This window comes from Pristis pectinata, chromosome 29 (assembly GCF_009764475.1).
Source record: "Pristis pectinata isolate sPriPec2 chromosome 29, sPriPec2.1.pri, whole genome shotgun sequence".
Lineage (NCBI taxonomy): Eukaryota > Metazoa > Chordata > Chondrichthyes > Rhinopristiformes > Pristidae > Pristis > Pristis pectinata.
Window position 1 is genome coordinate 4,629,172 of NC_067433.1, and position 17,624 is coordinate 4,646,795.

Genomic DNA, 17,624 nt, shown 5'->3' on the forward strand with positions numbered 1-17,624 from the left:
GCAGTTGCCGTACTGAGATGTGATGCATCCGGATAGGATGCTTTCTCTGGTGCATCAGTAAAAATTGGTGAGGGTCAGCAGGGACATATGAATGGTACAGGGCCTGAAAGGGTCAAACAGCGAGAGTGGGTATCCATAGATCCAGTGGGGCTGTGGAAAGTGGGAGAGGGAGTCTGCTGGGTGCAATTAGGGATCTGTGGTTGGAATTCGGATGAGTAGGGCAAAACTTTAAACCAATCGGCACCAGGGTGATGTGGGGAGGGTAAAACCTTCCCCACCCAACTGATCTCAAATTTCCAGCACCTGTGTGTTTGTGTTTGTCACAGGATTTGAGGGGAGAGTTTGTCGGATTTCCTCTCCCCTCTGTGTGACATCTGTGCTCAGATCCTGTGCTCCGACGGATTTCGTCCCTTTCCCGTTTTGGGAAAGCTGGCATTTGCAGGTGTCAGCCACCAGATGGCAGCCTGGCACAGGAAGCCACACTCTGCCGTACATGGCTCTTCCACCCGGTGAACCTTCACATTGAGCCATAGATCCGTACAGTCCCTTTGGCCCACTGCCAACTGCTTTGCTCATCTGCATTAAACCCATTTGCCTGTCCGTGCTTATTTAAATGGAGTCACAAGAGACTGCAGACGTTGGAATCTGGAACAACAAACAATCTGCTGGAGGAACTCAGCAGGTTGAGCAGCGTCTGTGTGTGTGGGGGGGGGGGGGGCGGGGGGAGGAATTGTCGACGTTTCAAGTCAAAACCCTGCATCGGGAATGTCGACAGTTCCTCTCCACCCACAGACGCTGCTTGACCCGCTGAGTTCCTCCAGCAGATCATTTGTTACCCATTTAACTGTCTGAATGCCTCTTAGACCTAGCGATTGTATCCGATTCCGCCCCCTCCTCTGGCAGTGAGTTCCCGATATCAACCACTCCGTGTAAAATAAAATAAATCTTATTCCCCCCCCCCCTTTAAATCTCCTTTCTCTCACCTGAAACCAAAGCCCCCTTGTTTTTGATGCCCCTGTCAAGGATACTTCAGCAGCAGAGGCCCTCAGCATTTAACCCCAGTGTGAGAATGTCCTGCCTTCTCCACTAGCTTGGGAATCAGAGGGAAGCCCCCACTCTCAGACCTTGTATAAAGAGCTTTGAGGAATCAGGTTACTCCAGGAGCGCTGAGCCCCAGAGACGGTTCACAGGGTTCTTTCGCCCTGCCCTATGCTTCCTCAGCCACAATGTCCGGGAAACCTCTGGCAGTTCAGAAATGGTATCATCTTCCAGCTTCAACTATTTACAATTATGAGGTGCCGTTGAAGTTCCGGACACATCTGAAAATACTTCCAGGGAATATCAGAATCGGATTTATTATCACTGAAATTTGTTGTTTTGCAGCAGCAGAACAGTGTAAAGACATAAAAATCTATAAATTACAAAAATAAATAAATATTTTTAAAAAGAAATAACAAGGTTCATGGGTTCATGGACCGTTCAGAAATCATATGGCGGAGGCGAAGAAGCTGTTCCTGAATCGTTGAGTGTGGGTCTTCAGGCTCCTGTACCTCCTCCCCGATGGTAGTAACGAGAAGAGGGAATGTCCCGGGTGGTGAGGGTCCTTAGTGATGGATGCCACCTTCTTGAGGCACCGCCTCTTGAAGATGTCCTCGATGGTGGGGAGGGTGGTGCCCGTGATGGAGCCGGCTGAGTCTACGATCCTCTGCAGCCTCTTGCGATCCTGTGTATTGGAGCCTCCATACCAGGCGGTGATGCAACCAGTCAGAATGCTCTCCACCGTACATCTGTAGAAATTTGCAAGAGTCTTTGGTGACCTACCGAATCTCCTCAAACTCCTAACGAAGTAGAGCCGTTGGTTTGCCTTCTTCATGATTGCATTTGGACTTCAGTGTCACAGTCTCACGCAGCAGCTCACTCAAGTGGGCGGATGGTCCTGAAGGAGGTGGAGAGAGTCTCGGGGTGGGAGTTGTGGAGCTTGTGCCCAGTTGGATCTGCCATCAATGAGATGATCGAAATCGGGATGTTTGAGGCCAGGATTCGAGGAGTGCAGAGATCATGGAGAACTGTAGGGTTGGGAAGAGTCTCTCAGTCCAAGGTACGGGGCTGTCACCAAGGGAGATTAGACCCAGAGACCTCTGGACCATCTCCAGAATTCTGGCTCAAGGTGATTTCAGCCAACATCTTCACTGTGGAGCGTTAGTCGGGATCCAGGACTTGCAGAGCAGGGCGTCAAATCACAGGCTAGGGGTGGACATTTCATCCACCATTCAAACCCCTACTGGGGTAGCTACTGAGGTGTACCTCATGAGAGGGTGCCCATGAGGAGGCCATTCAGCCCATCGAGCCTGCTGTACTGTTAGATCATAGCTGCTCAGTAACTGAAGACGAAGTTGCAAGGTTGCGACTAGTTGAGCTTGGATGAAGCCATTCCAGTTAGTAGATGGTTTGAGGACTTGGGAACACAAAATTTTAGACAAAAGACAAGGCTCAGGGAAACGGCATGATGATGCGGCTGGTTGACCTACTGCCTCACAGCTCCGGAGACCCAGGTTTGATTCCGGCCTCCACTGCACATTCTCCCTGTGACTGCGTGAGTTTCCCCCGAGTGCCCCGGTTTCCTCCCACATCCCAAAGACTGTGGGTGGGTTAAATGGACACTGTAAATTACCTCCCCCCCCCCCCCCCCCACCCCCAGTGTGTAGGTGAGTGGTAGAATCTGGGAGGAGTTGATGGGAATGTGGGGAGAATGAAAAAACAAGATTAATGTAGAATAATGGTGGAAGGGACAGTTAATGCCAGGACCCTTAACAGTGTTGATGTACAGAGGGATCTTGAGGTCCAAGTCCATAGCTAATTGAAAGTGGCAACGCAAGTAGATAGGGTGGTAAAGAAGGCGTACGGCATGCTTGCCTTCATCGGTCGGGGCATTGAGTATAAGAGTCAGGAACTCACATTGCTGCTGGATAAAACTTTGGTGAGACCATACTTGAAGTATTGTGTGCAGTTCTGGTTGCCCCATTACAGGAAGGATGTGGAGGCTTTGGAAAGGGTGCAGAAGAGGTTCACCAGGATGCTGCCTGGATTAGAGGGGATGAGCTATAAGGAGAGGTTGGACAAACTTGGGTTGTTTTCTCTGGAGCATCGGAGGCTGCGGGGAGACCTGATTGGAGTTTATAAGATGATGAGAGGCACAGATAGAGTAGACAGTAGGAATCTTTTTCCCAGGGTAGAGACGTCAAATACTAGAGGATGTGCATTTAAGGTGACAGGGGCAATTTCAAAGATGAGGTGCGGGGCAAGGTTTTTACACTGAGAGTGGTGGGTGCCTGGAATGTGCTGCCGGGGTGGTGGTGGAGGCAGATATGGTCATGGTGTTTAAGAAGCTGTTAGATAGATACGTGAATGTGCAGGGAATGGGGGGATACAGATCATGTACAAGCAGAAGAGATTTAGTCTAACTTGACATCATGTTCGGTGCAGACATTGTGAGCCGAAGGGCCTGTTCCTCTGCTGTACTGTTCCATGTAGTGTAACAGCTCTGGGTGCTCGATGGTCAGCATGGACTCAGTGGGCCGAAGGGACTGTTTCAGTGCTGGATCTCTCTCTGACTCCATGACGTACAGGGAGAGTGTGAGGAAGCCCTTTTTACTCAGAGAACAGCCGTGGTTTGGGGGTCCCTGCTGATGGCAGGGATGGAACTAGTGAACCGGAGTTTCCGATGGGGAATTGGACAGGGGAGGAGGGCAGGGGAGGATGGGATGGGGACGGGGATTGCTGTAGTGTGAGGTGAAGCTGTAACCATTTTGTGAGTCAACCCCATTTACCCAGCTTAATCCCATTTCCATACGACCCTAACTGAGGAAATTCCACCATCGTAAATCATAAGAAATCTGTTTAAACCCCACCCTGAACAGTTTGGGGGAAATGATCCAGTGATCTGGTGTCTGGCTGGAACAGATCGGCTCCAGTGATAGGTTGCGCCCACTGTTCTGGACTCCCTCTTGCTGGAGGATGTAGTGTCTCTCTGCATCCATCAATGACTCCTCATTCACATTGATAGATATCTTTTATCAGTCACATGTACATTGAAACACACAGTGAAATACACCTTTTGTGTAGAGTGTTCTGGGGGCAGCCCGCAAGTGTTGCCACGCTTCCGGCGCCAACATAGCATGCCCACAACTTCCCAACCCGTACGTCTTTGGAATGTGGGAGGAAACCGGAGCACCCGGAGGAAACCCACGCAGACACGAGGAGAACATACAAACTCCTTACAGACAGCGGCCGGAATTGAACCCGGGTCGCTGGTGCTGTAAAGCGTTACACTAACCACTACACTACCGTGCTAATCACTGAAATTCCTGGGCACATAATAGAGTCAAACACAGAACAATACAACACAGGAACTGGATCTTTGACCCACAATGTCTGTGCCGAACACAATGCTGAATTAAACTAAATCCCTTCTGCCTGCACATGGTCTATGTCCCTCTGCTCCCTGCACATTCATCTGCCTATCTAACAGTCTCTTAAGTGCCACTATCGTATCTCCCTTCACCACCACCCCAGGCAACACATTCCAGGCACCCACCACTCCCTGTGTGGAAAAATTTGCCCCACACATCTCCTTTAAACTTTCCCTCTCTCGGCTTAGATGTGTGTCCTCTAATATCAGATATTTCTAACCTAGGAAGGAAGACTCTGTCTATCCTGTTCCTGTCTATGCCGCTTATAGTTTTATAAACTTCTATCAGTTCTCGAATTAATAGAACCCCAAAAGGCTGGTGATTTGTAGATTCCATAGAGGAGTACCGTACGGAAACAGGCCCTTCAGCCCAACTCGTCTGTGCTGACCACATGTAAGTCCATGTCTCACAAAGGAACAGAAGGAAATAGGAGCAGGAGTAGGCCACTCAGCCCCTCAAGCCTGCCCTGCCATTCACTGTGATCGTGGCTGATCTGCCCCAGGCCTCGTCTCCACCTTTGTGCCAGTTCCCCTGAACTCCTTCATCTTTCTGCCTCCTCTTTAAACACCCCAATGATCTAGCCACAACCCCCTGGGGTAGAGAGCTCCAGAGATTCACCACCCTCTACAAGAAGTCACTAACCCTTTTCGACCAAGCATTGATCTCTGATCAGGTAACATCTGGCTCCTTGAACAGCTGGCAGCCAAATGTTTGGGAGAAACCTGGCAGCGAAGCCCAGATGTTCCCCATGAACTGAGTGCAGGGAGTGGCCGAGGTTCCAAGCCTTGGGATGGGAGGTTGAGGGTGCAGACTGTGCCTCGGAAATTGCCCATCCCAGATCCCCCAAGAGAGATCTGCTTCCCCCATTTTGTGTAAGACGAGGCTTAGGTAATAGCAACTTTCTCATTCCAAAACTATTTGCTTCACAGCTGGGAAAAGAAGTTAATAAATTGAAGTCTAGATTAAAATTATTGATCTGTCCATTTGTAAACGATGAATTAAATCTTCAGACAGCTGTATATGCGTCGGACAGACGGCACCGATTAAAAATGGCACAGTACACCAGAATATTCTTTAACTCTGGGCCCTGTGTGTGTTTTGATTGATTCCCCATTAGTTTGGGGGATTTTGCCAGTTAATCTTTGTTCCCTTCACTCACTGCCCCCCTGTAGAAATGGGAATTTGATGAATAATCATTTGTAAGTCAGTAGATTTTTATTAAACTGCACACGATTTGAGTATTTGATTAATGTGGGGACCGATTTCTGAGCGCGGGAGAGAGTTTTGCATTGGAACATGTGAGTATGGCTGAAGACTCCTGGAACCGTCAGCAGCTCTCCGAGTGAGTGACGGGACGGGGGGTGGGGGGGGGGGGCAGTGACCCTCCTCCCACTGACTGTGGGTCACCGGTTGCAGCACGGGAGGGAGCCCAGTACTGGGCAGACTGCTGGTCTGGCTGGAGTGGGACTGACCCGTCCGGGGCAGGGTGCCCGGGGTGGGACTGACCCGTCTGGGACAGGATGAATGCAGTGGCACCCTTTCCTGCGTTAGTTACTGACACAAGGTCCATGGGCGGAGCTGTTACAATTGGTCACCGCTCTGAGCTTTAAACTCTGTTGCAGGACGTCAGCAACTCCCCCCCCCATATGTGTCGGATGATTTGGGACTGCCCCCCCCCCCCCCCCCCCCCAGTCAACGAGATTCATTTGTCCTGACAGAGGTTTCCTCGGGGTGTTCTTTACCGAGCTTTGCCGAACTTTCTCCCCCCTGTGGAATGCAGCAATGGGTCCAATCTCACTGCCGTTCCCCAGCATCGAGACTGCACCCACCTCACCAACACCATGTACTTCAGTAATGAGTCCAAGACCCAAGTCACTGTAAGGTCATCTACATTATTTATAATTAGTTGTTCCTTTAAATGTTTTAATAGTTTAATCTTTTCCTGTACGTAATCATTTTAAACTTTGTACTAGCTTATTTATTGTTTTTGGGGCTTTCTGAAAATTGGGGATATATAGAAATATTTATGAAATTTAAAAATTTTGACAGCTGGCTAAGCCTGGCATTGTGGCTTCACTGGCTATTAAATCTTAGAGTTTCTTTGGGAGGATCTTACCTTGGCTCTCCTATGTAAAGGGATTTACGCTGGGAAGATCCTACAGGGAGTCACCTACCAGGATCAAGAAGGCTTCTTGGGAAATAGTTGGCAAAGTTCCACATGAGGCAGGTGTGTTGGGGAGGAGAGCAGTTGAGGGCGGGAGGCTCAGCACGCCAAGAAATTCGAGCCTCGAATAGATGCTGATTACACCTTTCTCCAGCAGTTTCCAGGTCTGCCTCTGTGGGAATCTGCCCCCAACCACCCAATGACTCTTGGTCGAGTCCTGTAGCGCTGGGGAGGCAGTCTCCGGCCCCTGTGAGCTCTCTTATCCCCAAGTAACCAGCTGTGCAATTTCTTCCCTATAAGCTGGAACGATTGTGAAGAGGATTTACGAGAACGTTACCTGGACTGGAAGGTCAGAGTTATAGAGAGAGGTTGGGCAGGCTAGGACCTTATTCCTTGGAACATAGGAGACTGAAGAGTGACCTTATAGAGGTGTATAAAATCATGAAGGGTATAGATAGGGTGAATGCACATGGTCTTTTACTCAGGAAGAGGAGCCAGAAACTAGAGGACATAGGTTTAAGGCAAGAAGGGAGAGATTTAAAAGGAACCTGAGGGGCAACTTCTTCACCTTGAGGGTGGTCCGTGTATGGAACGAGCTGCCAGAGGAAGTGGTTGAGGCAGGGACTAACATTTAACATGCAGTAGGACAGGTACCGTGATAGGAAAGGTTTAGAGGGATATGGGCCAAAGGCAAGCAAATGCAACTAGCTTGGATGAGCACCTTTGTCAGCATGGACAAGTTGGGGCAAAGGGCCTGTTTCTGTGCTGTACGAGCTCCTGAGCGAGAACTTCCACCCCTCCCTGCCATCCTGGGGAAGCCTGTCTCTCCAGCTGTGCCCCCGAGTGCGGCCGTTGGTGGGGTCACTGGGATTAACTGGTCCAGAACACGTCCCAACCCTGCTTCTGGTCAGTCCCCCCTCCCCAGTACGGGAGGGAACTAGTCAGGAGCACTTGGTCGACCCTCGGAGCACGAGACATGGTCAGAAACCCCAAAAGATGTAAAGCCAAGGGGCAGTTATCACCTGGGAGTGATGGTTTCCAGCACAATACCAGGGGATGCACACTTCACACTGAGGGTGGTCTGACTTGGGCACTGGTTCATCCAGAACGCCTTCACCCACACACCGCTCACAAACAATGTGTCCCTGTTGTAATCTCTCCGCTCTTCCATTTTCCCAGGCCTTGGGCAGCATGTACTTCCTGCACGAATCAATTCAGACAATTCACCAGTTCGATTTTAAAGGTAATGTTTGCAGTTATACATTTACAGATTCTGCCGTCTGATCTCCCCCTCCCTCACTCGACCTCCCTCCTCCTTCGCTCGCACACACACTTTTCTTGCCTGCATCCTCTGCCAATTTCATCATTTATCTGGCGCCTGCCTCATCCCTGGACTGTGAAATCCCTTGCCGTCCCTCGACCCTTCACCTTTACATCTACAGGCTTCGCAGGTCAGGTACAAACTTCAGTCGATCTGACTGCTGTTTTTGTAAGTACTTTGTACCTTCACCTCCCACGTACACCTGCGTAGCTGCGTTACAGACCTTCGCGCACCTCGGGGAACCGTGTGTGCGATGTTGACTGTTGGGTGTGAAGCTGCGACCAGTTACGGTGATTCTGTGACTGAAGGAAGACAACAGAAGATCCTGTAAACATTCGATGGATTGGACACCACTGCAGGAGGCAAACGGTCAATCAGTTCTGGACTTGAAACGCTATCTGTTTTTCTCTCTCCACAGATGCTGCCCAACCTGCTGAGTATTTCCAGCATTTTCTGTTCTTATTTCAGATTTCCAGCATCTGCCGTTTTTGGATTTTCATTTTCTGTGGGTGAAGGATGTTGGTCACGGCTTAAGGAGCAGAGCAGTGAGGACAGGTCACAGCCTATCAGTAAATAATGTCCTGTCTGAAGCAGAGAATAGGAAACCTCATCCCCCTCCTGTCCTGGACAAGAAGGGAGTGGGCAACACGGTGGCCCAGCGGGTAGAGCCGCTGCCTCACAGCTCCAGAGACGCGGGTTTGATCCCGACCTCCGGCGCTGCCTGTGTGGAGTTTGCACGTTCTCCCTGTGACCGCGCGGGTTTCCCCCGGGTGCTTCAGTTTCCCTCCCACATCCCAAAGACGTGCGGGTCGGTGGGGTAAATTGTCCGCTCTAAGTTTTCCCTAGTGTGTGGGTGAGGGGTGGAAATCTGGGGGGAGTTGATGAGAATGGGGGGAGCGTAAAATGGGAGTAATGTTAATAAGCGAGTGGCTGATGGTCTGTGTGGATTCAGTGAGCCGAAGGCCCTGTGCTGTCCGTAGCTCTCAGTGACTCTAGGAACAGTCCCTATGACTGAGACTGCCAGTATCGAAGGGTTAAGGTGACACGTTCTGCCTCCCCCGCCCCCCCCCCAACCACCACCCCTCCCATCCCTAGCTACAGAGGTTGCCAGCTATGCTACAGTGCTAGTCGCAGTCTCCTGGTTTGTGGAGTCTCCGGAGAGGATTGTTACCGTGTTCATCCACCCTTGTTCGACCTGACCACCTTTCCTTCCGCTTCCATCCAGGCCAAGAGTTCAAGGAGGTGGTTGGGAAGGAGGTCCATAATGCACATCTGGAAGGCAACAGCATGATTGAGAAGGAGAGGTTTCCACAGGACTTCTGGCCTGAGGTAGGGCTAAAGCCAGGAGAGGCTTGTAGTTGCATCACGCTGAGCCAGATGTGCAGTGTACAACCGTCATACTACCCTACGCCAGATGTGCAATCTGTGTGTGTGTTGTACCACACTGAGGCAGATGTGCAGTCTACGTATTGTGCCACACTGCTTCAGATTTACAGTGCACTTGCATTGTAACACACTGAGGCACGTGTGCAGTGTACACCCGCCCTACTGTACTCCGCTAGAAGTGCAATGTGTGTGCAACGTACTACACTCAGCCAGATGTGGTGTGTGCAGCGTATCTGTATCGTAACACACCGAGAGTCTTGTGGCGTGTACTAGTAATATACCACAATTAGGCAGATGTGTATTGGTATCACCACATCCACCCAGATGTGCCTATTACAATTAATTGTGAAGAATGAGAAGTGATCTTACCAAGCAAGGAAACCGTTCAATAGTCTTATAACAGCAGGATAGAAGCGGTCCTTGAGCCTGGTGGTACATGTTTTCGAGCTTTTGTATCTTCATGACAAAATGGATGTTTTTTTTTTGCTACAGTTCCATCTTTAATAAATTGACACATGGCTTCTCTTTCCCTTCCAGTGTAAGTGGTCTCGGAAAGGTTACATCCGGACACGCTGGAGATTCCAGGATCAGTATGACATTGTCCTGTGTTTCTTGTTGGGTTATAGGGAGGGAGGGCTCAGGTGGAACCAGGGACTCAACCTAAGGAGGTTAATGAAGAGTAGCAGAAATCCACCCAGATTCGGGGGATATCTTCCCCTCAGAGCTATGCAGCATAGAAACAGGCCCTTTGGCCCAACATGTCTATGCTGACTAAGGTGTCTATCCAAGCTAGTCCCATTTGCCTACATTTGGGAAACATCCCTCTAAACTGTTCCCATCCAATTATCTGTTTAAATGTCTTTTAAACGTTGTCATTGCCTCACTTCCTTTGGCAACTCGTTTCACAGACTTTCCCCTCAGGTCCCCTTTAAATCTCTCCCCTCTCACCTTAAACCTATGCCCTCTAGTTTTAGACTCCCCTACCCTGGGGAAAAGGCTGTGACCATCCACCTTGTCTACCCCTCTACAAACCTCTGTGAGGTCACCCCTCTGCCTCCTTTGCTCCGGGGAGTCCCAGCGATGGCTGCCGGGGTGATTGTCAATCAGAAGACGTCACTGGAGGGAATTGAGGGAGGTTCTTAGGCAGGGCAACTGCCAGTGTGTCCCATTCTGTTACCAAGTGCCAACGTCCCCGTGCTACGCTGGTGTTAACTCCGCCACTCTTGCAGGCTACTCCCCCTTGACCTTCCAGCTCGGGGGAGTCCCCATCAGGGTGGGGAGCCCACATCCGCTCCCAGCTCCAGTAACCGCCAGGCCAAGCCCGAAACCGGGTTCCCATTCCTCAGGTTGGTTGTGATGCAGGAGATTCTCGCAGAGCATTGGTGCTGCCGGGACGCAGCCCAGCGTGGGCTGATGGACGAAGCCCATTCTGTTGTTCATTGTAGAACACAGAACAGTACAGCACAGGAATAGGCCCTTCGGCCCATCGTGTCCGTGCCCACCATGATACCAAATTAAGCCAATCCCATCCGCCTGCACGTGATCCACATCCCTCCAGTCCCTGCCTGTTCCTGTGTCTGTCTAAATGCCTCTTAAACGCTGCTGTCGCATCTGCTTCCACCACCTCCCCTGGCAGCCCCTCCCGCTCTGTGTGGGGAGGGGGACATTGCCTCGTAAATCTCCTCCTTCAGACTACTCCCACCCCCACCTTAAAGCTGTGTGGCATTGGTGTTGGTTTATTATTGTCACTTGTACCGAGGTGCAGTGAAAAGCTTGTCTTACAAACCGATCGTACAGGTCAATTCATTACACAGTGCAGTTACATTGGGTTAGTACAGAGTGCATTGAGGTAGTACAGGTAAAAACAGTAACAGTACAGAGTAAAGTATCACAGCTACAGAGAAAGTGCAGTGCAATAAGGCGCGAGGTCACAACAAGGTAGATCGTGAGATCAGAGTCCATCTCATTGTATAAGAGAACCATTCAATAGTCTTATCACAGCGGGGTAGAAGCTGTCCTTAAGTCTGGTGGTACGTGCCCTCAGGCTCCTGTATCTTCTACCTGATGGAAGAGGGGAGAAGAGAGAATGTCCCGGGTGGGTGGGGTCTTTGATTATGCGGCTGCTTCACCAAGACAGCAAGAAGGGCTTCACTGCATGACCAGTGATCCAGTGATAATTTTCCCGCACAAAGAGCCCACCATGTGGGGAGGGGGATCGGTTTGATGGGTGCAGGTGGGGGGAGGGGTTTTATGGGGACAGGCAAATGGGACCAGCTTAGATGGGAATCTTGGTTGGCATGGACCTCTTGGGCTGAAGGGCCTGTTTCCGTGCTGTATGTTTCTTTGTGTGGTGTGGGGTGGGCGGAGGTGGGGGGGTGTGTTTCTGTGTGGGGGAAGGGATTGAAGGGTCCACGTGGTGGAGATGGGTTTGATGGGTGCACAGGTTTGAGCTGGTGGGGGTTGGGATGAGTGGGAGGCCGTGTGAGGAGGTGGGTGAGGCATTGGATGGGACGTGTGTGGACTGGGGGTGATTTGAGGGGTGCACCTTGGGGTAGCAAGGCCTGGTCACTGCAGGCAGGGTAGTCGGCACTTGGTCACTTCCTTCCCCAGCTTCACAGAACACTGACGCTTTTATTCCCGGCACAGAGTCTTTGACCTGGTGAACATCCATCTCTTCCATGACGCCTCTAATCTCGTCGCCTGGAAGAGTCCGTCTATCTTCTCGGGGAACAGGCGGAAGGCACTGGGCTATGTACTCAGCAGGTGGGTGAGGAGACCTCGTCTCTGAGGTCACAACACCAGCGCAGGTTGGGAACTGCTTGGTGTTCAGTTAACGGCTCCTGATACCCCGGTGCCCACAATGTTGCAGTGTGTGAGGAGGGAAGACCACACAGCAAGGTTCTGCTCTCTGTCTGCCCCTGGAAATGTGGGATGGGACGGTGTAGAGGGAGCTTTACCCCTGTGTCTAACCCCAACTTCTACCTGCCCTGGAAATGTGGGATGGGACGGTGTAGAGGGAGCTTTACCCCTGTGTCTAACCCCCACTTCTACCTGCCCTGGAAATGTGAGATGGGACGGCGCAGAGGGAGCTTTACCCTGTGTCTAACCCCCACTTCTATCTACATAGAACACTACAGCACAGTGCAGGCCCTTCGGCCCACAATGTTGTGCCAACATTTTATCCCGCTCTGAGATCTATCTAACCCTTCCCTCCCACATACCCCCCTATTTTTCTATCATTCATGTGTCTATCGAAGAGTCTCTTAAATGTCCCTAATGTATCTGCCCCCACAACCTCTGCCGGCAGTGCGTTCCACACACCCACCACTCTCTGTGTAAAAAAAACATCTGCCCTGGGAGTGTGAGACGGGACAGTGTAGGTGGTTTACTCTCTGTCTAATGTCGAGTGTGGACTCGAGGGGCCGAAGGGCCTGTTACCCTGCTGTATCTCTCTATGATTCTATCAATATTTAAGTTCCACATTGAGATGAACTGCAGTCCCCTGTGGGATTTGAACTCGTGTCTCGGAGAACTTGGTCCGTGTCCTTGGATTGTACAACCGTGATGTCACGGTGAGTGCGCAGTGCTGGGGTTTCTCTCCTGGACCGTGATCCCGTTGAGCTCCCTGCACAGATTCCGGGAGAGGGGAGCCGTTCTGTGGAGACCGGCTCCCACCTCATGCTGCTCTGACGGGGCCATAACTCAGCAGCCCGCTTCGAAGACTGACTCTGAAGCCTGCGGATTGAGGCTCGTGTTCTCCCTGTTCCTGCAGGATCACGGACACTCGCTACGAGAAGGTGCCGTTCCTAATTTTCGGAGACTTCAACGTGCGGCTGGACACGCAGAGAGTGGTGGAGGTAACGTGGGAGCTGCTGGGTTGCCTGCTGAGGTCCCTGGGGTGTGGACCCTTCCCTCTCAGTCAGTGGACAACTCCTGTCAGCTCATTCAATCACCATCGCTCTCCCGTCCAACGACCTAAACCCCTTTCATCCTGGGTGGGAGCACGGTGGCACAGCGGGTAGCGTATAGAAGAATGAGGGGGGGACCTCATAGAAACTATTCGACTGTTGAAGGGACTGGACAGAGTAGATGTGGCTAAGTTGTTTCCCTTGGTGGGTGAGTCCAGAACAAGAGGGCACAGTCTTAGAATTAGAGGGTACCCATTTAGATCAGAGATGAGGAGAAATTTCTTTAGCCAGAGGGTCATGGATTTATGGAATTCGTTGCCACATACAGCTGTGGAGGCCCGATCATTGGGGGTGTTTAAGGAGGAGATAGATAGGTATCTAATTAGTCAGGGGATATGGGGAAAAGGCCGGGAATTGGGGCTAGATTGGAGAATAGTTTAGCTCATGGGGAAGTGGCAGAGCGGACTCGATGGGCCGAATGGCCTACTTCTGCTCCTTTTGTCTTTTGACTTCACAGCTCCAGAGACCCGGGTTCAATCCTCACCTCGGGCACTGTGTGGTGTTTGCACATTCTCCCTGTGACCACATGGGTTTCCCCCGGGTGCTCCGGTTTCCTCCCACATCCTAAAGGCGTGTGGGTTGGTGGCTGTAAATCACCCCTGGTGTGTGGGTGAGGGGTAGGATCTGGGGGGGGGGGAGTCGATGGGAATGTGGGGAGAATGAAAAACAAGCTTAATGTTGGACTGGTGTGAATGTGTTTGATGGACAGCACGGACTATGTGGGCTGAAGGGCCTGTTTCCGTGCTGCATCTCTCTGCGACTCTCTAACTTACTGCATCATCATTCTGAAATGTTGCTCGTCACAGATTCAAACTACAGTGCAACAGTAGAGGCCATTCAGCCCATCGTGCCTATCCTTTGACAGCTCCTCACTTATTAATCCCCTTCCCCTACTCTTCCCTTGCACCCTCTGGTTTTCTTTCCCTTTCCAAGTATTTGTCCGGTGCCTCTTTACAAAGTCACCGCAGGCTCTGCCTCGCCGGCGTTGCATTCCAGATGATCCAGATGTCTCCTCCTGTGACCTTCCAACCCCTTTAAACCTGTCCTCTTCCCACTGAGCCTCCAACCACACTGAGTACTTTCTCCTTACCTGATCCCCTGGTCACTTGAAGGAGGAATTCCCAGCTTCTCCCCTCTCTCTGGAAGTCCTCCATTTGTAGAACCATTCTGGCTCATTCTCATGCACCCCCTCCCTGATCTCGACACTCTCCGCAGTGCGATGACCAGTAGCTCAATGGGGACTGAACTGATGGGTTGGAAATAATTGGTATAACTGAATATTTTATTGTATGACTCAACCCTCAACATTGGTTCTTGCCTCTTGTATCCCAGACCCTCTGTAGTCCTGCCACTGTACAGACTATACTGACCAATGACGCTGAAGATGTGAAGAAGGTTCTCTTTCAGGAGAAGGACAATGACCACAAGGTATGGGCGAGGACATTTACTGTCAGCCAATCCAGCTGGGAACTGGGTACTTCAGATGTTCTTAAAGCATTCACTTCTCCCTATGGGAGAGGAAAGGGACAAAGGATCCTTTAACTCTCAGCCAAATTCCTCAGTAGCACTGTGGCGCAGCTGGTAGAGCCGCTGTCTCACTGCTCCAGAGACCCGGGTTCGATCCTGACCTCGGGTGCTGTCTGTGTGGAGTTGGCACGTCCTCCCTGTGACCTCGTGGGTTTCTTCCGGGTGCTCCGGTTTCCTCCCACATCCCAAAGGCGTGCGGGTCGGTGCGTTAATTGGCCGCTGTAAATTGCCCCTCAATGTGTGGATGAGGGGTAGGATCTGGGGGGAGTTGATGGGGTTGTGGGGAGAATAAAATGGGGTGGGTGTAACTCAGTCAGTGTGGACTCGATGGGCCAAAGGCCGTTTTCCGTGCTGGATGGCTCTCTTTTCGAAACGAAAGTGAAGCAGTTTGTATTGCAGTGGATTACTTACAGGATTTATTTCTTGTTGGTCACATGGGTAAAACTGATGACTGTGAGCTTAGAGAGTATGCAGTAACTCCAAATGTTCCGTCGGTGGGACAGGGATGCTCAGGTGATGGAGGAGCCATTGGCTCATTCGAGTACAAATGGGATCAACATCTTCCAGTGCAGTGTGAGCACTCAGAGAGCTAACAAGTGTTGGATGGAACAAAGACACAAGGTAATAGGAGCAGGAGTAGGCCGTCATCCTTCAAGCCTGCCCCACCACTTAATATGGTGGTGGCTGATCTATCCTCTCCTGAGCCACTTCTCCCTAACCTTCTGTTCCTCGATCTACCAAATACTTATCCACCTCCACTTTAAAATACTTTCAACGATCCAGCTTCCACCATCTGCCAGGGCAGAGAGTTCCAAAGGTTCACTACCCTCTGCAAGAAGGAATTTCTGCGTACCTCAGTTTTAAAGGACAGGCCCTTATCTTGTAATTATTTCCCCTTGTTCAAGATTCTCCCACTAATGAAAACTTGCCGACTGCTACCCTGTCGAACCCCCTCATGTTTGAATAAGGTCACCCCTCAGCTTTCACTTCAAGAAATGCAGACGCACGCTGTCTTACCTCTCGGTAGGACAACCCTCTCATCCCAGGAATGAGACTGGTCAATCTCCCTTGGGCAGCCTCCAGTGTTACTACATCTTTATGTGAGGGGACTAAACCTGGGTGCAGTACTCCAGGAATGGCCTTACCAACAGCCCATACAACTGTGACAAGACCTCCCTATGTTCAATCTCCAACCCCTTAGCAATGAAGGCCAAAAGGCCGTTTGCCTTCTGAACTGCTTGCACGAGAGGGATAATTGACGTTAGACCTGTGGTTCCCAAGGTTCTCCGTCACTGGGGTCTGCCAGGATCTGCTCTAACTGACTGGTTGGAACCGATTGCCACAGTTAGACGATAACTTCGTTATCGGTGTGATTACCAGGGTGGTAAAAGGTGAACTGGTTTGAACTTTTCTCATTCGGTATCTGCTGTACCTGATCATCAAAGATTTTATTCTGAGACTGTAGGTAGATTGTGTAGGACTGAGAGTTATTAACTCTGCCAATGTCTAGTGATCATTCCACACAGCAGGGCACCTGGTTATGGTCTGGGCTGGTTCGCAGAGATGATCAGTCAAGTTGAGCTTATTGTCATCTGCACAAGTCCATGTGTGCACAGGTGCAATGAAAAACTTACTTGCAGCAGCATCACAGGCACATAGCCTCAGATAAGCAGCATTCACAGGAAGAAAAGACATCTTTATTAGTCGCAGGTACATCGAAACACACAGTGAAATACACCTTTTGTGTAGAGTGTTCTGGGGCAGCCCGCAAGTGTTGCCATACTTCCAGCGCCAACATGCCATGCCCACAACTTCCTAACCTGTACGTCTTTGGAATGTGGAAGGAAACCAGAGCACCCGGAGGAAACCCATGCACACACGGGGAGAACGTACAAACTCCTTACAGACAGTGGCTGGAATTGAACCCGGGTCACTGGCTATGTAATAACATTACACTAACGGCTACACTACCGTGCCTGCCCTAAAAACGTAAACCTATATTATGTGCAATTTTACAACAAAGAACAGAATTAGAACAAAAGAAACAAAGTCCATTCAACCCTACAGGTGTAACGTGGTAGGTACCCCATGGAGCTTCAACAAGACATGGGCACTAGAAGATATCAGAGCAGGAGACCAAAGACTGGTCAAAGAGGTCGATTTTTAAGCAGTGGTAGGAGAGGGAGATTCAGGAAGAAATTCCAGGGGATGGGAAGTGACTTCAGTGTTGTGCAGTGAAGGACACAGTACCCAGTGAGGGAGGCGTTGTTAGTGCACTGATCTGTCCTAACTTCAGGTTATGGTTGTGTTGTGGGGCAGTTGAATATTTCAGTAAAATATCTGATGGTTACAGATGTTTCTAAGAAATGTTTCTGCCTTTATTGTTCAGGTCCTGTTGAGGATTGAATCAAAAACCTTCGACTACTTTGATCAAGATGTTTTCCGAGAAAACAATGGAAAAGCTGTTCGTAAATGCCAATCTTTTGTACTCTTCCGTACCTTAATGTGATTTACCAATTGCCGAGGCCTGTTGCACAGTGCAGGGTGCTGACTGTTCATCTCTCTTCAGCTTTTAGAGTTTGACAAGGAGCTGGCCACTTTCATCAATGAAATCTGTGAACTTGACATTCAGTTTCCACCAAGGTATGGAGGCCTGAAGGAGGGGAGTGAGCAAGAGTAACTGAGCACTTGACATTCTTATTCAAGTGTGAAGTGATTAGTACGCACTAGAGAATACATGGGCTGTATTGATCAGCTTTCTTTTGATGTCTTTTTAAGCTACAAGGACG

At 50.4% G+C, this 17,624-nt stretch overlaps 1 protein-coding gene across 1 annotated transcript in view; it reads left to right on the forward strand.

Annotated features, from left to right (window-relative positions):
• Window positions 1-17,624, forward strand: part of LOC127584153 (inositol polyphosphate-5-phosphatase A-like) — a 70,238-nt gene that overhangs the window by 43,319 nt on the left and 9,295 nt on the right. The window contains exons 6-13 of the mRNA XM_052040734.1: window positions 7,813-7,876; window positions 9,180-9,283; window positions 9,878-9,930; window positions 11,987-12,103; window positions 13,113-13,197; window positions 14,641-14,736; window positions 17,225-17,299; window positions 17,405-17,478. Of these exons, the coding sequence (XP_051896694.1) occupies window positions 7,813-7,876; window positions 9,180-9,283; window positions 9,878-9,930; window positions 11,987-12,103; window positions 13,113-13,197; window positions 14,641-14,736; window positions 17,225-17,299; window positions 17,405-17,478 (668 nt within the window). The remainder of the gene's footprint in view (window positions 1-7,812; window positions 7,877-9,179; window positions 9,284-9,877; window positions 9,931-11,986; window positions 12,104-13,112; window positions 13,198-14,640; window positions 14,737-17,224; window positions 17,300-17,404; window positions 17,479-17,624) is intronic.